The sequence below is a fragment of the Xyrauchen texanus genome, chromosome 14, assembly GCF_025860055.1.
Source record: "Xyrauchen texanus isolate HMW12.3.18 chromosome 14, RBS_HiC_50CHRs, whole genome shotgun sequence".
Lineage (NCBI taxonomy): Eukaryota > Metazoa > Chordata > Actinopteri > Cypriniformes > Catostomidae > Xyrauchen > Xyrauchen texanus.
In genome coordinates this window covers 36,586,419-36,611,447 of record NC_068289.1, presented here as the reverse complement: position 1 = coordinate 36,611,447, position 25,029 = coordinate 36,586,419, and the positions used below count along the sequence as shown (strand labels likewise).

Here is a 25,029-nt window from a genome sequence, read left to right as displayed (position 1 = left end):
ATATGTGGATCATGTCTGCTGGTTTGCGGAGACTCATTTTGATAATGATCGTAATTCCTTCCTTGATGTTTGAAAATCTTTGTCAAACCAGTCGTCTTTAATGATTTCTATCTTTCTTCTGTACATTTGTCTTTTTCTCAGAGCTTTGCCGGCCATTTTATGAAATATTTTGGTTAACTGTTCTGTTGCCGAATTGATACTTTTCTTGTCTAGTCCAAATTTGGTGTAGAAAAATGTGTCTATCATATTCTGAACATGAATGCTGTGGAGCTCAGCTTCATACTCTGCAGTACTGTAATTTTTCCATAAACATTTGGTGGGGAGGGAATACAATTGAATTTTCTGATCAGCAGATAGCAGATTTGCTGACTTGTTTAGACTAATGACTATATGGCTGTGATCTGAGAAAGGAAGCTCTGACATCACCATGAAGTAGTTGATCTTATTGTGGTCTATATCTGTAATAGCATAGTCCACTGTGCTGTTACCTCGAGGTGAGCAGTAAGTAAATCGAACCAGAGAGTCTCCCCTTGTCCTGACATTAACTATATATAAACCCAGACTTTTACAGAGCTGCAGGATGTGTTTCCCATGTCTGTTTATCGTGTTGTCATAGCTCTGACAGGCTTTAGTAAAGAGTTGATTCTGCTGTATATGTGCACTATTAATATATTTATCTCCAGCTGAACTAATCTAATCTGGTTCCTTACCGGTTCTTGCATTCAGATCCCCCATTAACAGTACAGAGCCTAGAGACTGAAACTGAATGATCTCTGGCTGTAGTGTTGGTAAGGTGTCCTCATTATAATAGATGGACTCGTATGGGGGGATATGCACTGCACATAGATAAATGTCCTCATCTGAACAAATGACTTCCTTATTCATTTTCATCCAGATATGCGTTTTCCCTTTTTTTTTACAGGTTGAATATAGTGTGAAAGATGCTATTTAAACCAAACTATAATTCCTTCTAAATCTCTTCCATTTTTAACATGAGGGTTTTTGATTGAAGGTATATATAACTTTCTGTAGTTTAAAGGGGTGTAGGTTTGAGACTCTAAATGACTCCATGTCTCAAGTAATATAATTATATTATTTTATAATTTTATATTTTATTATAATTATAAATATCGATCAATCTATCTATCTGTCTGTCTGTCTGTCTGTCATCTGATAATGCTGTCAGTCAAAAAAGAAAAAAATAACCGTGATTAATTGCATCGTTTTCATAGTTAATTGCGATTAATCTCTGATGTTAAAAGTGCTGAAATTTAACTCTCTATATATTTATTTTTCAATCAAATTGCACATATTTCCTTCTTAGAAAAGAAAACAATGTGTAACAATAATGCATTATTAACATTTTCCAAACAAAGCCATCCACAGTATAAAGATAGTAATGTACTAAAATATCAACAATTCAAGTTACATTAAACGTTTCACCAAGTCTAAGTGGCAAGTTGACTTATTTAAAGAATTGGTCCCCCTATAGAGTGCATATTTATTGCAATGGGCATTAAATCTCTTAACCTCTTATCCTCCACAATGTTAATCAGTGTCAACAACATCATCAAGCACTGCTTTGAACTTCACATAAAATGTCTCGTTCTGCATTTTTGTGATAGTTGAGACTTTACGTGCTTCTTTGGTAATTAAATTGTACTTACAGATGATGCAAAGTATTTTATCCCACCTGGGCTTGCTTCCCTGTCATTTTATTAGTAACACTGAAGGGCTGTTGTGTGTGTGTTTTTAGTGTGTCCATCAGTGTAATGACTCTGGGCGGATCACAAAGATTCTGCCCTGCTCCAACCAGTGAAAAATGCTGGTTTATGCTTTATTAACTTAAATGCGTTAATAACGATTAAGAAAAATGAACAAGCTAACTTTTCAAATTAATCATAACTTCACTCTAAGCTCTACTCTCTCTCTCTCTTTCTCTGTATCTATGTTTCAAAACCTAGTGAGTTGCCTGCTGTCTACTGCCTACATAGACTGTTGCTTTCTTAGGAACCGTTCACACCGAATATGTTTTTTTTTTTTTTTTTGCATCAGTATGCCCTGTTTTAAATTGTTTTCCTATTTAAACGTGCTACATGGACTCTGATGGTAGATGCCACAACTACTACAACTACCTAACATTAGTATTATTCATTATTTTGATTTCAAGCAATAAAAAATGCTAATATTTAATTTTATTATTGTAGATGCTTTCCAGTGCATGTGCCAGCCAAGCAATTGCTATTGAGATGAATGGGAATGCTAACGGATAGCACTCTAACTATTTTAGACTTCATGGGTGTTTTAGTATTTTAAAATGTAGGTAGCTCACTAGTTTTGTAATAGAGCCAGACTCTTTTTCTTTGTCTGTCTCTCTCTCTAACTAGTATATTATTTAGAAAGTCATAAGAAAGTCTTTGCACTGCCTCCACAAATACACAAGTCACTGCACTGCAGCAGATAAGTCCTGTCTGTTTTCTCTCCTCTCATCTCACCTTTCTTCTCTCACCGCAGGGCACCATGTCAGTTAAATCCTTAGCTTGCCTCACCACCAGCCGCCTAGTTTGAGTAGTCTTAATTGCTGAAATGATAAGGATGAAGTAATTGGGGAACTGTGGAGCTGTGAAATAGATTCTAGTTCTATCTCACACTAATGAAGCTATTTACAAAGTTGAGAGCATTAAACATTCTTGTTGGTTTATTGTTATAGTTTCCCTGTCATTTCTGCAAACTTAAATCTTTATTTCTCCTCAACTGAGTGGTTACTGAGTAAATGTTTGTACTGAAAATTATTTATTAAGCATAATCAGATTTGGCACCAATTTGTGGATTGCTAAACGGGGATTATCTCTAAACAAGAGCTAGTTCTTGACCCTAAAATGTTCATGCCATAAAACACGGCTGTTGAGCTGCTAATGATATTCTCATAGGCTAAGTGTTGAGCTTTATCGTATTTTGTGTACTTTTAGCAGATTAATGGTGTATAATTGACAGCCGGATGTATTTTAAATAAAAGCACATTTTATGGTGAATGAATCAACATGTCATTGCTCTTTGTCAATGGGTCTTTAGTTCAGTAAAATGTATTTTTTTGTGTTTGTGAAAAAGGCCATTTGCTCTCAGTGTGGTAATGGATTGCACTGTTGTAATGGCAGTGGTGGAGGGATTATTAGAGCATCAGGCCAACTTTGAATCTATTCACATTAAGCTTTTATGCATATGCCTCACATATTGTAGTAATGTGCTGAGAATGTACATCCTTACAAATAAATAAATAAAATAAAAAATATCTACACTATACATGTTTTCATAGTGAGGGAAGTGGTCTCCTGCTTATATAAGCTTGTATTTAGGGAAATCACTTTTTAATCACCTTTTAGCTTTTTGCAGATTACTTAAATACTCATGTGGTGGGACAAATACATTTTTAAAAGTATACATATACTATAAATATTAAATTAAATGTAAAACGTCTCATAATCTTAATCAAATATTAATACACAAGTATTTAATGTAGACTCTTAATTTATAAAAACTACTTCTTTGCATACATTTCTCATACAAGAATTAGAAAAACATTGCGCATTGCAGGACACTGCTGTCACTGCTAGATATTTAATGTCAACTGCCCATATTAAAGTATATCCGAATCTTTTCACACTTAAAGAGCTTTACAAACCCTTGATAAAGAATTAACATGCTTGTGAAAGAGGTTGTGTGAAATGCAGTAGGTCTTAACTGGCATGAACATACAAAATGCTGCTGTGGAAATCCAATTACACCATTATACAGGCACCCTGCTCACAAAACACACACACACACACACACACACACACACACACACACACACACACACACACACACACACGTTTCAAAGCAGGTGCTGATAGATAAATTAAAATGCCATTTTTCATAGGATTTGAGTGAAAAAATCTTTACTTGTTTAATTTTATTTGTTATTGTTTAAACTGTTAATTGTTTACAGTTTAGTGTTTACAATATTTACAGTGTATTGTTTATAGTGGAGTATTTGCACTGCTCACAGTGTGAAGTTTTCCAGTGTTTATTGTCACATCAGTAAATTGCATAGCAGACCTGATGAAACGACATTTCAGTCATTCCAATATGTACTTAAATACGGCTGGAATGATGATAAAATGTACTTGACTTGAAAGCAATAAAAAACTGTGCACAGTTCCATATTTTTGAATCTGTAACACTGAATTTATTTTTTCCATGTTCAGAACCACACTACAGACAATTAGACCAAAAACATAAACAAACGGATACATATTTACACAAGTACGCTAATGCAATGCTTACAAGAGCACAGGTTAAGTAAGTCTGGGCTTTCAGGATTGCAAAATTGCGCCAATGTAATAATTATGTAAATAATGTATGCTTTAAATTCCTTTGAGAAGCCTACCCAGTAACCTTGAAGGCAGAAATGTGGATACTGTATATTCATATCAGAGCATTACTATGCCACTCATATGTGCATATTTAGAAAGAGGCATACAAAAATTGCTTTGATTTTATTGTCATACTATGTGTCATTTTCACCCATATTTAGCAAATAATAGATACGGTATTATTAAAATGAATATTCTGGGCTCAATATGAGTTAAGCTCAATCGACAGCATTTGTGACATTGCTGATTACCACAAAAATGTATATAAACTTAAATAAAAAAAACATCTAAATAAAATCGAGGATACAGTGAGGCACTTACAATGGAAGTCAATGGGGCCAATTTTTGGAGGGTTTAAAAGCAGAAATGTGAAGCTTAATATTTTATAAAAGAACTTGCATTCATTCTTGTTTAAACATGTGTATTATTTGAGCTTTTTAAAGTTGTTTTATAGTTTTTAAAGTAATTTTAGGGTATTATGACTTACACCATTACATCTTTACGGCAATGAAGTTGTAAATTTGGATGAAATGTACCACAGATACTGTTAGTAAGTGATTTTATCACATAAAATCATGTTAACACACATATTGTTTACATCTTGTGGCTATACTTTTAAACAATGTGTATTTTAACGTTCACGGATTGACACCATTCACTTCCATTTGCAACCCAGATTTGTAATTTTTTTTGTAAAGAATAGAAGGAATGAGCCGAATTTATTTGTATATATTTATTTTGTATGTGTGTGTGTGTGTGTGTGTGTATGTGTATGTGGTAATCGACAATATGCCTCAAATGCTGTTGATTGAGCTTAAGTTGTATTGAACCCGGAATATCGTATTGAAGGAATATTCCTTCAATTGCTTTAAAGAACTGTTGCATTTTTGCTTCAGTGTGTCTTTGAGAAAAAAAAAAATTTATTCAGTAAGAAAATGACACTACTGAGTTTTGGCATTTTATTTTCTTAACAGGTCATGCATTGTTCTCTTATAGCCTCTGAACCTGTTTATATCTCTCTTGTTTCTCTCTCTCTCAGTGACAAAGACGGTGTGTGCTGAGCAGTGTGATGGCCGCTGCTTTGGACCGTATGTCAGTGATTGCTGTCATCGCGAATGTGCTGGAGGCTGTTCAGGCCCGAAGGACACGGACTGCTTTGTATGTATTATTTGTATTATTTTTGTAATATACACACACTCATACACTCACTACGAGTTACGGTGACTTGTCAAGTAGTACATTATTCCTATAACAGTTCATGTGTTGAGTCCGTGTCAACCAGTTGTAGATCAGATATTTTTATTTGTGCTTGTTCAATAACCCTGCTGAAACAGACAAAAAATCAGCGTAAACCAGCCTAGCCTGGCAGACTGGCTAAAGCAGTACCAGCTTTGCCAGGCTGGGAGACCACCGTAAACCACCTTTGTTTGTTTTAGGTGTTTTTTAGCAGGGTATTGCAATATACAGTATAAACTGTATATATATTTTTTCAAGTAATTTGTATTTGTATAGCTCTTTTCACAACATGCACCTTTTCAAAGCAGCTTTACCGAAAATTAACAAAAAATTAAACTGGAATATCTATAAAGTCTTAGAGTGATCATTGTATAGTTTGATTAAATGTGCTTGTAAATTGTGTATAAATGTAAAAATTAAATAATTCTAAAATAATTGTGTTTGAACCCGTGTGAGCAAGCTGAAGGCGACTGTGGCAAGGAACAAAAAACTCCATAAGATGTTGGTTAATTGAGAAAAATAACCTTGGGAGAAACCAGGCTCACTGTGGGGGCCAATTACCCTCTGGCTAAACAGCATGAATATAATGCCAATATTAATTATTTGCGTTTTTGAAATTCTAATGTTTTTGAAATTCATCCTGGATTAACAGCAGAAGTTCACATAGATGCATTGTCCTTTGTTAGTTGGCTTATGAAGGCTTTTCTTGGCAATTAATTGATAGTATTCCATTTCAAGAGTGTAGTCCATCAATAGACAAAGCTGAAGAAGGCAGAGATTAGTGGGGGGCATCGCAGGCCAACCGGCAGGTCATTTCGGTGAGGTTTGGTGGGGACCATCCTAAATCCAAGGTTCAGGCAGTTGCATATGAGGTATCCAATGTCTTACAGTTAGAGTTGGCATCAGTTCATCCTCTGAAGTCCATCGTAAAAGACTGGTGATGTCTGGCTAGCACCGGCTGTAGTTTTTCATCATCATTCAGTGACACTTAGAAGTGGAGTCTGACACCAAGCAGGAACGGAGCTGGATCTGGATATGAATATGAATCCCGAGGTTGAGACATGGAAACAAATAGAATAATATTAGCATAGATGCCATTAAATGTTATGCAGATTTATAGATCATGATAGATGTTTCTGGTTCCGAAACAGAATTTTAAAATGAATATGAAATTTAAAAGGTAGCCAATGTAACGATGATAAAATGTATATAAATTAGGGCTGTCAATCAATAAAAAAATTAATTGAATTAATTACATGTGTCCCAATTAATTAATTAATTCAAATAATTAAAATGCTTTACATTCCTGTAGCAGAAGAGTTAATCATTGATAAGACAATACAAAAAGCGGCTTTAGAATACAATGTATTGTTTACTACCATATTATTGATCTTAAGTCAATCATTGGCATACAGTTCACAGAAATCCATTTCACAAGTGAATTTGTCAATCGGTTCGAGATTTATTATGGGGGCTTGTTTAAGGGCCTGTCAATTTACACCTGCGTCACCTACGGGTGTGTTGCATCATAAACATAAAATGTTTAGGTCACTGTGTCAAGTTAAATGTAGTTTAATACTCGATCTTTAAACACATCTTGAAATCTCTAAGATCGCATTTGCACTCCTTTGAGTGTTTTGAAAGCAAGAACGTAACGCATGTTTGAGTTGTTCTGCCTACTGAAGTGTTTTCTTCACTGTATAAACTGTGCATTGCTCATACAGCTGAAATTTCACTTACTGCCCTCTGGAGTAAACAGGTGGTACTACAAGCTTGCATTTCTCATGAATCTTCCTTATTATGGTCTGTGGGCATGCGATTAATTGCGTTATTTTTTTGAACACTTTATTTTTTGTAAAATCAGTCCCACTGAATTAACGCGTTAAATCGACAGCCCTAATGTAAATGCAATATATGTAAGATAATTCCTTTGTTCAAGAGGGGTATTTACATATTATTTGTTTTGTCTGGTAAACTCAAAGCTAGATATGGAATAACACGGATGTAAAAGTAAAGTGAAATTGGAGTCCGTTGTGTAACGTAGAGGTGGAGTGTTGTATGCAAACCACACGACATATGAGATGTTCTGAGATCATTTGGGCTACGATATATACAAGAAACAATGCATAATCGAATATTTAAAGTAAGGACGTCAGTTGAGGAAGTGTTAAATACACATTGTGCATCACTTCTGTTTTTTGGAGCATGAGCAATCACATTATCTAGGTATTTTATTCAGACTTCGCAAAAAACAGATTGTAGTCAGAGTTTACATGACATTTTTTTAGACAAATATTTGTTTTGGTATGATTGAAATCGAATGTTAACGTGCATGTAAACAAACTGTGTTTGCGATACTGTACATCCAGCATCAACATATAGACAGTGTTTGGTAAATTACTAAAATAAAGTAATCCACTATAAATGACTAACTACTCTCAAACTATAATCAGATTACTTTACCGATTACTTCATTGAAAAAGTAATCAGATTACTAGTTAATTTTATGCTACTTTCTAAAACACTTGTCACAAACATTTATTTTCAATATAATGTCTATTTTCACCTTGTTAATTGTCGCACACCCTTCAGCTGTCACAGAAATGCAAACAGATGTACATATGAGCACATGATTTCACATTTTTTATTATATTATTACATTAATTATATTAAACAAATAATATATATTTTTTTTTATATTTGTAACTCAAGTAATAAACTTAAAAGTTAGAACTTTCAATAAAAAACAGTAACTGCATTTTGATTACAAGAATTTAAAATGTAATGCCTTACACTACTTTTTGTGCCTAAATGTAATTAGATTATAGTAACTAACTATTTTGTGATCCAGTTACACCCAACAATGCATATAGAAAACACACTTACAAATGTCTCTGTAATTTACACCTTTGTTTCCTAAATTGCACTCTCAGAGCCTGTCAGTCATCTGTGGGCCTTATCAGCCATTACATAAACCTACGATTGTAGAAGTGTTTCAGTAACAGCGCCAGACATATTTCGGATCCCTCACCTTATCTACAAGTTTGTTGTTCGTTGTGATATTCATCTCTGTAAAAGAGATCCATGTTGCCTACTGATGACTTGTCTTTGACCAAAAATCTGCCTATAGGGAACATTCTTCGCACCAGAGATACCATTAAAATCTAATTTCCTCCCACAATACCTTGCTGTGAATAAGAGCAGGACCACATTTCTGTGGTTCTTTTATTACAGGATGCCTGGGCAGATCCCGACTGTTTCAGACTTGTCTTTGCTACTCCAGCTCTCTGAAAAGCGATTTATAACACCTCTTTTTTTTTTATTAGTTATCCTCAGCTGTAATCATTGATATTCTTCTTCTCAATTGTTCCCTTTTAATTGAAAATGCACTTTCACTGCCTGCATTTGGATTCGGATCAATGCATTTAATTTAATTTATTTATTTATTTTTACATCTCAGCAACTCTTAAGGCAGAAAAAAAGGGCATTCTCTCATTCTCTTTATAAAGTCAGAGTTAAAAGGCAAGGACCTTTTAATAGCTTCATCCAGTTCTAATCATTAAATATTAGTAGCATTAGTGCTTTCTTGCTATTATGTAATATTGGTGTTTCTCTACATGTGTTTTTATGAGGCGAAGCTGATATATAAAATGTATTTACAAAAGTAAGGATTTTAATATTTTTTCAAACAACATTGTAAAACGAAATTGTAAGGGTGCATTTACTTAGGTCACGTTCTTGTGTCAAAACTGTGTTTTAGAGCTCTTTGATCAAAATTTGCTATTTTAATGGAATTCAATGGGCCATGACATACTTTTTTATAATGTTTTTAATAATTTCTTTATAGTTAATTTATAATAAATTAATAACTTTTTATAATTTGTGTCCACTTATAATGTTAGCCAAGTTTTTTTTTTTTGCACATAATTTAGTAAATATGATAATTTCCCACCTTTTTTTGGCCTTCTGACTGAAACGCTCACTTTTTGGCTCGTCTGTAAGACTTGAATATAAATGCCCACTGTTATGACTGACTAACATTGTGCAGCGCCTTGAATACAGTCATATATATTTGAAATTTAATCAGAAGAGCATAAACCACCTCCACAACAATAAAAACTATATCTCAGAGTGTACACATACCGCAAATTCAACACATTGCATCTGAATGTATCAAAATGTTTACTCAAGCCCAGCAGCACAATAAAGTATAAATATAAAATGAATGAATGAAACTGGCTACTTAGGATTTTGCGGTCATTTCCAATAGTGTTTTAACTCCCCCATCTTTCAATAGCATTTCCTTTTATAGTGCAATGAACTCTTATATGTCAAAGATCACAGAAAATTGTATTCATTATGTCATGACCCCTTGACAGAACGTGTGCTTATAGTTATATTTATATCAACGTTGCTGATGTATAAATTAAATGAATGTGTAAAATACACTCAAGTTGCTTATCCCACCCCCAGATTCATCTGATTGGTCCACTGATTTGCTCACTGCATTGTGAGTCAAAAATTGAACTTGACGCTGCATCTTAAAAACTTGATTTTTGCAGTTGAAGTTAGAAGTTTACATAAATATTAGCCAAATACATTTATACTCAGTTTTTCACAATTCTTGACATTTAATCATAAAAAAAAATTCCCTGTCTTAGGTCTGTTTGGATCACTACTTTATTTGAAGAATGTGAAATGTATTTTTGCAGGTTTTATTTCAGCTTTTATGTCTTTCATTATGTTCCCAATGGGTCAGAAGTTTACATACACTTTGTTAGTACTTGGTAGCATTGCCTTTAAATTGTTTAACTTGGGTCAAATGTTTTGGGTAGCCTTCCACAAGCATCTTACAATAAGTTGCTGGAATTTTGTCCCATTCCTCCAGACAGGACTGGTGTAGTCAGGTTTGAGTCAGGTTTGTAGGCTTCCTTGCTCGCACATGCTTTTTCAGTTCAAATAATTTTTTCTATCGGGTTGAGGTCATGCCTTTGTGATGGCCACACCAATACCTTAACTTTGTTTTCCTTAAGTCATTTTGCCACAACTTTGGTGGTATGCTTTGTTGGGTCATTGTCTATTTGGAAGACCCATTTGTGAACGAGCTTTAACTTCATGGCTGATGTTTTGAGATGTTGCTTTCAATATATCCACATACATTTCCTTCCTCATGATGCCATCTATTTAGTGATGTGCACCAGTCCCTCCTGCAGCAAAGCCCCCCCACAATATGATGCTGCCTCCCCCATGCTTCACGGCTGGGATGGTGTTCTTCAGCTTGCAAACCTCACCCTTTTTCCTCCAAACATATCAATGGTAATTATGGTCAAACAGTTACATTTTTGTTTCATTAGACCAGAGGGAATTTCTCCTAAAAGTAAGATCTTTGTCCCCATGTGTACTCCCAAACTGTAGTCTGGCTTTTTATGGCAGTTTTAGAGCATTGGCTTCTTCCTTGCTGAGCAGCCTTTAGGTTATGTCAATATAGGACTTGTTTTACTGTGGATATAGATACTTGTCTACCTGTTTTCTCCAGCATCTTCACAAGGTCCTTTGCTGTTGTTCTGGGAATGATTTTCTCTTTTCGCATCAAGCTACGATCCTCTCTAGGAGACAGAATTAATCTCCTTCCTGAGCTTCTTAAAGGCACAGTTAACTTAGTGTATGGAAACTTCTGACCTACTGGAATTGTGATATAGTCAATTAAAATTGAAACAAACTGTCTGAGAACAATTGTTGGAAAAATGACTTGTGTCAAGTAGATGTCCTAAATGACTTGCCAAAACTATATTTTGCAAATATTAAATCTGTGGAATGGTTAAAATAAATGCGTTTTAATGATTTTAACCTAAGTGTATGTAAACTTCTGACTTCAACTATAAGCCACGACCAAAAATGTCAATTTATTGACACTTTTAAATTAGCACAGATGGGAACACACAAACATATCCTGCATAAACAGCCCATAAGAGTGTCTGATTTTTTCCAGATCCTGCATTAATTCAGAGTTTATTACTGTCAATGATTTTGTTTCCATGTGTCCAGGCCTGCACTAACTTCAATGACAGTGGTGCATGTGTGACGCAGTGCCCACAGCCGTTTGTCTACAACCCCACCACATTCCAGCTGGAGCACAATCCACGGGCCAAATACACCTATGGAGCATTCTGCGTCAAAAAGTGCCCACGTAAGAAAGACCAAGAGAGAGAACACAAGCATGTGTATGCTGTGATTGTGGATACTTCATTCACATAAATGGATATCAGATGCCATGTAGAGGTGCACACATATAGGCATGGAAGCCTGTTTCAGATTGAATACAAATGAGGCAGATTCCGTTCCTTTGAGTCTCTGACATGGTGGGGTCCACATGTAAACAGTTATAACTGCTAAAATAACTGCTGAATCTCACTTCTATTCTTGATTTCTGCTTTCCCCTTTGACTTGAGGAGATCCGTCCTTCCCTTTGGAAGAAAGAAATAAAGAAAGAAACAAAGAAAGAAAGAAAGAAAGAGCTAAAACTAAATTGGAAAAGGAAACAAGTAAAAGTTAAAAACCGAAACAATGAGCTGTTTAATTACGGAGATCTCTTGTAATTTTCAAGAAAACAACATTTCTGATGAACTGACCTGATCGCTTTGCAGAGGAGAGAATAGAAAGAAAGTAACACAAGAAAGGGCAGCAATGAAAGAGAGCCATGATATCAGTGATGGCTAGATGATAGGTGAGGGTGAGACCCATTATTCCCCCTTGCTGGGCTGTCACTGGTGCAGAATGAAGGGTTTTTATACTGACAGCAGCCCACTCCAGTGCTCAGTCCATGATGAATGTCATTGTAGAGTACTTAGCTATCAGCCCTATAAACTAAACTACCCTCCAGTGTCACACAAGGCCACTACATTCAGTATGATAGTAGTTAAGTACTCTGTGTGGTTGTGTTTCTCTAGTTTATTGTCTCTAATGTAAGGGTTGTGTTTTTTTCACCCAGGGTTTTTTTGTGGTTGTGGTCACACACATTGAGCAGGTGAAATACATTTGCTTCCTCTTAAATCTGTTCTATCAGAGCTTGAGGCTCATTGCACATGTTAGAGGTGAACAGGGGCAGACTGGGAAGAAAATTCAGCTCAGGATTGTACATAAACCGCACCACATTGTGGCTTGTTCTGCTTAATTTGGTGGCCCATGAGGCAACCATTTTGTGGCCGGCCCAATGGGAAAATTCCCGGTTCTCCCAATGGCCAGTCTGAGCCTGGAGGTGAAATAGATGTTTTAGGCACACTTGTTTTCAACAAAAGGAAAAGACATGTACTTTTTGGATGCTCGCACACAAACATGCACAACATTTTTATTCTGTTATCATTTACTCACCTTAATGCCTTTCCAAACCCATATGACTTTCTTTTATTTATTATTACATTTTTTTTTGGAAAGGAAATAATTTAAAAGAATTGGATGGATTTACTTCAATGGCAGTACAATGGCAGACTCACTGTAATGCTTAGTAAAGTACCCAAAAGTCTCAAAGTAGTACATGCGACCCTTGACTACCAGGGCCCCTTGACATTAAGTTTGGGACCTTTAAGGACCTGGGCTTTAAGGTTGCGGGATCCAATTTGGCGATGCCCCTGCTCGAAAACCCATCAACAATTAAAACTAATTAAAAAGGATAGGTCCACTACATATTGGGGCTTGCTCATGTCAGTTGGACCTTGGTTTGAATGCTGCTTTGAGGGATTGGCATCAAAAAAGACCTTCACTTGTGAAACCTCCATCTTCCTTTATCTGGCCCCCACTGAAGCTCCCCTCACCTCCCTGGTGATGGATGCCATAACACCCAGTCCCCGCCGGAAATGGACCCCTTCCATCACACACACGCCACAGTCACGATCCCCACTGAGTCTGTGCGGATGTGTTATTGGTTTTTTGTGAGAATGGATGTTTCCTCTCTACCATTACAAAATGTCAATGGGTTTTCTCACATAGATTGCTTAGAGTTTGTTTAGGGGCGAGTTGCCGTCTGAATGTTTGTTTTCCCTCTCTGTGTGTGGCGTGATAGATAACTTTGTGGTGGACCACAGCTCCTGTGTCAGAGCCTGTCCCAGCAACAAGATGGAGGTCGAGGAGAATAAAATCAAGATGTGCATCCCCTGCACCGACATCTGCCCTAAAGGTGCTCACACACTTCATTCAATTACAAAAATGTATGGGGGGTTCTTATTTCTTATCTGCTGTCTGGACTGCTTGAAGAGGGCATATTTGGTCTCTCAATCAAATATGGGTGCTAGCAATCTCACTTACTCAACACAGCACAAAACTGTCCAATCTCTAGAATAGCTCATCATATACGTTTATGTATGTACCCATCATGAAAACAGTATTAACAGGAAAAAAGTAACAGTTTTTTACTGAAGTGAAGGCAATTAGATGCATGTTTAGTGATCTGCTTCGGTGCAAAACGCTAAGGGGGGTGAACAAATCTTTATGACTTGTAACTGAAGGATTTCTGGTGCTAAATTTGGATATATCGCTCTTTTTTATGAACACACCTCTGGTGTATGTGATGTTGAACACTCATGGTATTTTTTGTTGACAATTGCAGTGACAACAGAACTGATCTATATCAGAAAATCAAACTGTGACACCCTTTATGTTTAAAATAATTACTAAAAGGGACAGTTGACCCAAAAATAAATATTGTACTCACCCTCATGCCATCCCAGATGTCTATGACTTTTTCTGCAGAACACAAAATAAGCTTTTTAAAAGAAAATCTGAGCTCTGTAGGTACAAACAACGCAAGTGAATAGTAGCCAGAACTTTGAAGCTCCAAAAATCACATAAAGGCAGCAAAAAAAATAATCCATATGACTCTAGTGGTTGAATCTATATTTTTAGAAGTTATATGATTGGTGTGTGCAAGAAACAGATCAGTATTTAAGTCCTTTTTTTTTTTTTTTTTTTTACAATAAATTTTACTATAAAAGTGGAGATTTATAGTAAAATAAGCCAATTACTTAAATATTGACCTGTCTGTCATCCAGTGGTGTACGGTCATACGCACTGTGCGTACCATAAGTTACTGACCTGATAAACATTTACTCTCAGAATATTTAATCGATCATGAAGTGTGTCCCGTATTTCTGTTGACTGTTTAAAAGAACTAATGTTGTCCAATTTGCGAATTAATAATTCTTTTGAGTCGGTTCTTTTCAGTGAATTGGCCAAACGGGCTTGCAGAATTGTCTGAATCGATTCGTTATTTGGTACAATTCGCTCAGAGCGCTCTCTCACTGAATCATTTGGAGCGGTTTCTCACACAGTAAAACAGTATAAGCAGTACGATATTTACGAACACATAGAACATACAACGCTGGATACAGTGGAAATGTCCCTACAGTCAACTGAAACAAAAGGCTGTCTTTTTGATTGGTGACTTTAAGATACAAGGGTCTGTTCAAACTAAACGTGTATTTGCATCCTCTCGTGCTGTTCATCAATCGAATTCAATGTAAACATTCGCTAGATGGATGTGTTTTGACAACTGAGTCACGTTTCTCTGCGTTTTTAGCATCTCTCACAGGAGCTCTGCATTTCTAGAAGCTGTGTCAAGTTAAAAGAACTTCAACTGAAATAAACGCATCTTGAGACACCTGCGTTCTGCTCTATTCGTTGTGGTGCGTTTAGCTTTTTATAGCATGAGAATGTGTTTGGTCTGAATGGTTCCTGGAAGAAATGCTTTAGCCAATAGTTACATCAATGCTACTTATACTCTAGAAAATACAAAGTTCTCAAAGTTATCAGAACTGAATGATTTGGTGTTGTTTTTGCAACAAAAAAATAAAAAAATTATAAAATGTAATTAAATTAAATTACCAGGGGAGCATGCCCCCCTCACATATAAAGTTCAATTAGGCAGATTTCTGTGCATACCCTCAGAATTAATTGGAGTGGAGATATTTTTCTTTTCAAAATAATGATGATTTGTCTTCAGCAGAAGAAAGAAAGTTATACACATCTGGGATGGCTTGAAGGCGAGTAAATTATGAGATAATTTTTAGGTGAACTATGCCGTTAACTAACATTCCAACATTCCAATTTTTATTTTTTCATTTTTCATTTCAAGTGATTTTTAATACCAAGTTTTGAGGTTGTACCTCCATAAAATACCACAAGGGTCAAATGACCTGACATCCATTATTTATGTCCTCACAAACATGACCTGTAATATCCATGTGTGATTCTGTGGTATTTTAAGTAATCACTGAGGTTCTGGCTTGTGTTACAGCATGTGATGGGATCGGCACTGCCAGCCTTCAGACGGCTCAAACCGTTGACTCCAGCAACATCGACAGGTTCATCAACTGTACCAAGATCAATGGCAACCTGGTGTTCCTAATTACGGGTATTAAAGGGTGAGAGTCACTCCTTTATTAACTACATTACCTCATTTCACATCCATTACATTCTGTTTTACGGCTAAATACCAGAAATTGAATTGTTCGAATTTGTCATTTGATAAAAAAAATTTACTTCCTCTTATATCAGCTAACATCAGATTATACTGTATGATGTAGGAGTAGATTCAAGTAGTATTAGACTAATAGAGATCTAGGGATCCCATCATGGGAGTTTAAAAACTACAGTAGACTGTTTAATAGCACACAAGTTACTGTTAACACACTTTGTGAAGGTAGACAGTGAAGCAAGACTGTATTGCCCCACAAGACCTCCGTGCCACTGAATGCTGACTTACAGTACACTGGGCCTCTCAAGACAGCCACAGTTAATGTGCTTTTTTTATGAAACACACATTGCCCCCTCTCTCTGTAGGCACTTTGAACGAAGGAGAAATATTGACTAGTCAGACTGTCAAGAAGTCATTTGACCTCTGGTTGACCTTCTCCCTCTAGTGGCCTCTTACTTAGACCGCTGCATCTGATTGGCCAGCCCTTTAACCCCATAATGCTGACTCTGCTCTTAAAGAGCAATCCAGGGCCAGCACCCGCAGCGTGCTGGCTAGTGTGCTGGGGAAAGTCACACATGTGCACCTATCTGCAGATTATGATACTCAAAAAGAGCTACAAAAGAACCATAAATGTCCATATGACTTGCGATATTTTCCAAGTCTTCTGAAGTCATCTTCTGAAGTCATAGAATAGATTTGTGTTTGGAACAACAAGAAAATATATATATTTTTTTAACTGATCATGTTACACAAAGCTCTGAAATCTCCTTCAGATCTGCATTCATATTCAAAAATTACTATTGAACCATGTTCTTAAATAATCACCTTTTGTGTTGCACTGAAAATATAAAAGCATACAGTTTTGCAACGACATGGGAAAGTGTAAATTACAGAATTATCAATTTTGTAACAGAATGATTAGTGATTTTTTTTACTCTTACATCCATACTCAATATTTTTCTACTGACCTTCATGTGTGTTATAGGGATGTATATCACAACATAGAGCCCTTGGATCCAGAGAAACTCAATGTGTTCCGCACTGTTCGAGAGGTCACTGGTAAGTCCCATCAGTTGTATTTTTATAACACATTGCATAATATATATACATACATATACAGAGATGGGAGGATTACTTTTGAAATGGATTCCACTACAGTTTACAGAATACATGCAGTTGAATATAATTTGTAAAGCATTCCTCTAGATTACTCAAGGTCAGTAACGTATTCTAAATACTTTGGATTACATCTTCAGCACTGGTAGATTTTTTCACTTGTTTTAACTATAAAAACTCTGCCAGTACAGTAAGACAAAATGCACATGTTAAAAATACATTCTCTGAAAAACCTGGTAATGTGCATGTACAATGGATAGAAATAGCATTTTAGCTTAGTGTAAAGCTGACAATTTACACAAGGTTTATTTCTGTTTCTTCTGCTCCAAACTTACTTCAAACTTATTTCTCTGCCTGCTCGTATGAATATAACACATCATGAGAAAGTGTTTCACGCTGTTCAAATGCACTTTGGATTGCATCATTTATATGTTTAAATGTTTTCCCATCTGAATGGACAAAATATTAAATTAAACAAATGACAATAAAATGCAAAGTAATCAAAATACTTTTTGAATGTATCTGTATTCTTATTACCAATTATTTAAATTGTAACTGTTGTGGAATATAGTTACTTATATTTTAAAGTTAATTGTATTTTAAATATGTAATCATGTTACATGTATTCCATAACTCCCCAACCCTATACATATACTGTACATATAGCAGATTTACAGAAAAGTGCCTTAATACCCCTAGAGAGCAATTCAAGGGCAAATATGTCAAGGAATACTCTTAGATGTTTTGATAGCATTAGGAAAAACCCTTACCCAATACTCACCAAGGTGAGTTATCACCTTCTGGTATAGTACATACTTAAAGGTGCACTTATTAACATTAGTGTTTATTTTGTGCTGGCACCTAGCTCCATAGATGCAGCATCACGCAAAAACAGAAGTTCTCACTTACCAATGCCATTATAGAAATACATTTGTAGTCAACCGTGGTTAATGTATTTGCAAGTGAATGCATCCAGTTATAGGGGTTTATCCATCCATCCATCCATCCATCCATCGTCAACCGCTTATCCTGTGTACAGGGTCGCGGGGGGCTGGAGCCTATCCTAGCTAACATTGGGCGAAAGGCGGGGGACACCCTGGACAGGTCGCCAGTCCATCGCAGGTTATAGGGGTTTATTGAAATAAAATTAGAATTTGTAGAATTAAAACATTAAACTTTTTCTGTAGACTGATATTGACTAGTATCTTCATCTTATGTTAGGGCCTTAAGACAATTGTATGATGCGCTATTTGTATGACACATGAGTTGCTGCCTATAAAGAACTTTCCAAAATCTGTTCCATTCCACGTTCATTTCAGTTAGAATGCTGCCTTATAAGGCAGTTGTCTACACTATCAGCCACTAAATTAAAACTGCCTGGCTAATTTTATGTAGGTCCCCCTAGTGCTGCCAAAACAGCACCAACCTGCATCTCCATTCTGAGATGATATTCTAAGTTTCCGTAGACTTTCAGTTCGAATCAGTCTGGTCATTCTCTGTTGACCTCTCTTCCATCCGCAGAACTGCGGCTCACTGGATGGTTTTTTGTGTTTTTGGCAACATTCTGAGTAAATTCTTGAGACTGTTATATGTGAAAAAAATCCCAGGAGATCAGCAGTTACAGAAATACTCAAACCAGTCCGTCTGGCACCAACAATCATCCATGCATTTATCTAATCAGCCAATCATGTATCAGCAGTGTAGTGCATAAAGCCATGCAGATACAGGTCAGAAGGTTACAGGTTCAGTTGATGTTCACATCAACCATCAGAATGGGGAAAAAGTGATCTCAGTGATTTGGACCATGGCATGATTGTTGGTGCCAGATGGGCTGGTTTGAGTATTTCTGTAACTGTTGATCTCCTGGGACTTTGACGCATTACATGCTCTAGAATTTGCAAATGGTGCCAAAAACAAAAAACATCCAGTGAGCCGTAGTTCTTCAGATGGAAAAGCATTGTTGATGAGAAAGGTCAACAGAGAATGGCCAGACTGGTTCAAACTGACAAAGTCTACGGTAATTGAGATACACATTCTGTACAATTGTGGCGAGAAGAATAGCATCTCAGAAAACTGTTCTGAGATGTGGGTTGGTGCTGTTTTGGTGGCACGAGAGGGACCTACACAATATTAGGCAGGTGGTTTTAATATTGTGGCTGATCAGTGCATGTGTGTGAGAGAGAGATATTTTTGCTGGTTGTGTGTAACTGTGTGTTTGTGTTTATATGAGTGTCTATTTCACTGCTTCTCAGTGGGGAGGCCCTATAAATGATGAATACATGATGAGGGAGGTTTCTCCATCTAAAGAGATCTTCCCATAGGAGATCTGGACTCTCGACTAACAAGGAACATGAAAGCTGTTGAAAACACTTGGAGAAGTTATTTCTCTCTCCTTACTCTTGTTAAATCTCCTTTGCTCTCTCTTTCTATGGTGACAGCAAAGAGGGCTTTTAGAGTCAGTCATGCATGCATGTCAGGCTGTCACATCTGTATGCAGGTGGCCAGTCACTGACAGAACAACGTCTTCACTGGCAAGGTGTTATTTCTGCTCTGTGACCCCTGCTTGAAGACTTTGACAGATTCAGGGCCACATGGTATATATATTTCTTTATAGGGAGTTTTTAAATTATATATGCTTTCTCAGTTGTACTGAATTAATTTTTGGATGCATGCATGAAGTAGGTCATTTAGCAGTGACAGCCGACTGCTATTGAATTTCCGCAGATGTGTTTCCAATGGCTGTATAACTCAAAATCCCTATTCCTTAGCACAGACCAAAGATCAGTGCCTAATCCTAGTGAGCTGCCTCTGTAGGCAGCATTCTAAAGGGTCGTTCAGACATAAAAAGCTAAATGCTGTGCAATGGATAGAACAGAGTCCTAAAGTTGAACTTCTTTTTAACTTGATATGGCATCTAAAAATGTGCCGTCCCTGCGCAATATTGTAAAAAAACCGCGATACATGATGCAACTGTAAAAGAAACCCATCTAGAGCATGTTCACACAGAAAAACAGTTCAAAAACAGTACAGATGGATGCAACATGCTCAGTGAAAAGAAATCCATCCATGGCAGACAAAGTAAGATAAACTTTGATTATGAAGGTAAATATAATTCATTAAATACCAAAATTATCAATGCAAATTGTTAAATTAAAAATATAAATATTTAAATTAAAAATAAAAATATAAAAATTTAGTTTGAGCTATGTATTTTTATGCTTTGGCTTTATGGCTATTTGTTAGCTTCTACTGCAATTAACAGAGTTAAATGGAGTTGCTGTCTATGTGAAGTTTTCCAAATCGGTCCCTTATGAAGTTCCATATCTGTTAGAATGCTGCCCTAGAAGGCACCTGCCTCACTAGGGTTTGGAAAAAAAAGTCTGACCAGTCTGACTCCCAGTAAGCACCTAAACTCTGAACAACCATCCTGATTGACATTAAATAAACATTTCACAGCCTCACTTGGATGCTTTCCATTGATTTTAAGGTTTGGGAAATGCCTGCAGCTCTCCTCTGTGCTGCCTGCAGCTCAAGCCCTGTGTGAGACATCATCTCTCTAGAGAGAGAGACTGTCCTTATTTTCCCTCTGGTCTGTTTCATCGTAAGAAGGGTTAAGGCTGTGCTATATAGTTGTGATTAAATTACAGTGTATATATCTCAATATATTTCAGCCTTTTGACGATATTCAATATATACCTTAATATTTATGAATTTGGTCTGAAATGGCTTAAAAGAGTGATTCTTTTCCCCTCGGAGGAACCATTGTTTTAACATATTATTCATTGCTCCCAGGTATATTCAAGTGTTCATTGTAAAACAATACAAATCTAGTTAAAAATAAAAAGGCATGTTATCCCATGCAGTTTCTTTACTAAATGAACACAAGAAAGAAGAATCTTTAATCATTGTTTATATGCACCAATATTAAACCTAGAAATACACATTCACCTACATAATTCACCTAAATAATTAAATCGGGATTTTAAACTAAGTGACTGAAACTCAAGTTTATCCGTCTGTCGCTCACTTCGACGTTGTGTCGAAGAGGCAACACTAGGGGTCTCTCTTGAGAGCCTTTCGCATCTCTGATCTATGAGAAAAGGTCAATGAGAAATTGGCAGACAGAATTTACATGTAAAGGGAGGGAAATGCATCTGTTCCATTCAGAAATTTTCTTCGGAGCCGACTGGTTGTGTATGCAGCGAGCTGCGAGTAAGCAGCATACAGCGCTCTGGGCGCTTCGATAGCGCAGTAAAATAGTTTATTTCTCTAAAAGAGTTATTTTCTCTAAAAGAGCATATACACAGCTGGCGTTGAACGTCCTTTTCAGGACACGTCTATAAAGATGCCCTTCTGCCCCAGTGTAGTTCCTGGATGCGGTAGAGTGCTCTCCGCTCCTGACGGCCACAGGCACTGTCTCGTGTGTCTGGGCAGCGAGTCATCTGACGTGGATGACTGGACTGGGCTGCCGTCTTCGGGCCAGTGCGCCCAGTCTGAGGCTTACGCCCAGATGTCTGACATGCTTGCCCGGGCCGCCGTCAGCATGGGGCTGGTCGAACCATCCGTCCTCCCCACGGCCTTCGCGGCTGGATGATTGGTTCCTCGGGTCTGCGCGCCGCTCACAGCCACGCCCCCCCCGGTTCCATTCTTCCAGGAAGTGCATGATGAGCTGACGAGTTCGTGGAGGACACCCTTCTCCACCCGTCACAAAGCCTCTCACTCATCTGCTCTCACTACCCTCGATGCCTAAGGGTACACGGCAGTCCCCCAGGTGGACAGAGCGTTTGCGATCCACCTGTGCCCGAGAACACCGCCACCTGGTGGGGTCGCCCTGTGCTCCCCAACAAGGCCTGTAGGATGACGTCTTCATTGATCTCCAAAGCCTACAGGTAGCCTACTTTAGAGCCAGCAGCAACTCAAGTCGCTGCGTGCCACTCACAACCTCAACGTGGTAGCGAACGCGCTATCACGACAATGCTTGCCCAGTGGAGAGTGGAGGCTTCAACCCCAGTCAGCCCAGCTGATTTGGGAACGGTTCGGCAAGGCCCAGGTACACCTGTTCGCCTCCCAAGAGACCTCCCACTGCCCACTCTGGCAATGCTCAAACAGAGGCTCCCCTTGGGGCAGACGCGCTGGCACACAGCAAGCCCGCGGGACTGCACAAGTACACATTTCCCCCAGTGAGCCTGCTTGCACAGGTGCTGTGCAAGGTCAGGGAGGATGGGGAACAAATCACTCTAGTGGCACTCTAGTGGCAAATTCCCCTGAGGAAAGACCGTCTTTCTCAGGGACGGGGCATGCTCTGGCATCCGCACCCAGACCTCTGGAACCTCCATGTCTGGCCCCTGGACAGGAAGCGGAAGATCTAGCTGATCTACCACCTGCTGTCGTAGACACGATCAATCAAGCCAGAGCTCCCTCTACCATGCAAATTTACGCCCTAAAGTGGCGCTTCCCTGGCTGAAGACCCACAGAGGTGTGCAGTTAGGTCAGTGCTTTCATTCCTGCAGGAGAGGTTGGAGGGGAGGCTGTCCCCCTCCAACTTGAAGGTGTATGTAGCTGCTATCGCGGCCCACCACAACACAGTAGACGGTAAGTCTTTGGGTAAGCTCGACTTAATTATCAGGTTCCTAAGAGGCGCCTGGAGGTTAAATCCCTCCTGGCCAAGCCTGTTCCCCTCCTGGGATCTCTCAGTGGTCCTCTCGGGCCTTCATAGACCCCCCATCGAGCCACTAGAATCTACAGGACTCAGAGCCCTCTCCCTGAAGATGGCCCTCCTGATCGCGCTCGCCTCAATCAAAAGGGTCGGGGACCCTCTGCAAGCGTTCTCTGTCAGCGACACCTGCCTGGAGTTCGGTACAACAAACACTCATGTGATCCTAAGACCGTGACCGGGCTACGTGACCGGGCTACGTGCCCAAGGTACTCCCTTCATGGACCAGGTAGTGAACCTGCAAGCGCTGCCCTGGGAGGAGGCAGGCCCTGCCCCTTCGTTGCTGTGTCCGGTACGTGCTTTCGTATCTCCTTGGACCACACACAGAGCTTTAGAAGTTCTGATGAGCTGCTCTTTGTCTGCTTTGGTGGACAGTGAAAAGGGAATGCTGTCTCCAAACAGAGGCTTTCCCACTGGGTAGTGGATGGCATTACATTGGCCTATCACACCCAGGCCATGCCCCCCCCCTTATGGGTCAGAGCACACTCAACATGAAGTGTTGCATCCTCCTGGGCACTGGCCAGGGGCACCTCCCTTGCAGACATATGCAGAGCAGTGGGTTGGGCAACATCCAATACATTTGCGAGATTTTACAATCTCAGGGTTGAGTCGGTTTCGTCCCGTGTTTTCTCAGGTCCGAGCCGGTAGAAATTGGTGCACGCTGACTAACTGACCGGGTGGACCGCTTGCATCTAGCACCCTTTCCCGCCGCTGAGGTAAAACCGTGCGCTCTTATCCCAGGAGATCCCACTAACTTGGCTCCCTGGATGACTCCTCCCGAGCCCTCTGGTCCCCTAATTCAGCGGAGGAATTCACTGACCAAATCCAATGCGGGTACTCCCTGTAATAGGTGCTCCACAGGACAGGCTCCTACGTGGACTTATCCCCCTGTGTGTATTTTCCGTGGTACGGTCCCCTTGCGAGTTGACCCGCGTCTCCCTTGAGCAGTTCCCACTGCCCTCTGGTCACCGTCTCCGTAGCAACTCCTCCTTCCCAATGAGGCAGGATCTACCACCATGCCACTTTCCACATGTGACCTAAAAACCCATGTGATGCATTCACCACTCTTTACCTCCCACAGTCTGGGCAGGTGTGGTCTGCGCAGGGTCTTTTCCCCCTGAAAGAATAGGAACTGGGAAAGATCGCCTTCCCCAATGCGTATGATAGCGTTAAGATGGCCCCAGCCGCTTTAACTCTATGAGAGAAAAGGCGCGGCTGGCACGGCCTGCTCCCATGCTTGGCACGTCGTCTTGTTTCCCCCTGTTGGGGGTAAAGAACCAGAAGGCTTTGACGACTTTATGGGGGCGCTGGGAAAGGGTACGTGCTGAACGACTTAGCCGGTCGCTTTGGCAAGTAAAATAACTGTCCGCTCCCGTGATTTAAATTGCACCCCTTGTGTCACTTCTTCGACACAACGTCGAAGTGAGTGACAGACGGGGAACGTCTAGGTTACGGAAGTAATCACTGTTCCCTGATGGAGGGAATGAGACGTTGTGTCCTCCCGGCCACGTCGCTGAACCAAGCCACTGTTGCGGCTGAACCTCATTGTCGGCTCCTCAGAAAAATCCTGAATGAAACAGATGCATTTCCCTCCCTTTATACCCGTATGTCCGGGGGCGGGACATGCTAATTCTGTCTGCAAATTTCTCATTGGCCTTTTCTCATAGATCAGAGATTCGATAGGCTCTCAAGAGAGACCCCTAGTGTCACATCTTCGACACAACGTCTCGTTCCCTCCACCAGGAACGGAGGTTACATCCGTAACTTTTGCTACTGATGTTTAAATCAGATATGCTATTAAAATAACTTTGTAAAAAGGTGTAAAATTAGTCTACTGACACAGTCTTTGGGAAACATAATGGCCAAATGAAAACACATTACAAAAAAATGTATTGCGATATTAAGGATGTGATGTGGATTTAATATTTTATCGACAATTAAGTTATAATGAATGGTCGGTTGGTCGTTATCGCAAAGTAAACCCTGACAGGGTGGTCAGGTTTATTTTTTAATGATGATGACTGTACATTTTACACCACTTATCAGACAGCTATGTATCAAAAAAATAAATAAAAATGTGAAGTAAA

General features: G+C 38.7%; 1 protein-coding gene across 1 annotated transcript in view; it reads left to right on the top strand.

Annotated features, from left to right (window-relative positions):
- The window catches only part of LOC127654777 (receptor tyrosine-protein kinase erbB-4-like), a 514,812-nt gene that overhangs the window by 357,635 nt on the left and 132,148 nt on the right, over positions 1–25,029 (top strand). Inside the window, exons 6-10 of the mRNA XM_052142143.1 lie at positions 5,452–5,570; positions 11,694–11,835; positions 13,705–13,818; positions 15,934–16,060; positions 17,099–17,172. Coding sequence (XP_051998103.1) covers positions 5,452–5,570; positions 11,694–11,835; positions 13,705–13,818; positions 15,934–16,060; positions 17,099–17,172 — 576 coding nt within the window. The remainder of the gene's footprint in view (positions 1–5,451; positions 5,571–11,693; positions 11,836–13,704; positions 13,819–15,933; positions 16,061–17,098; positions 17,173–25,029) is intronic.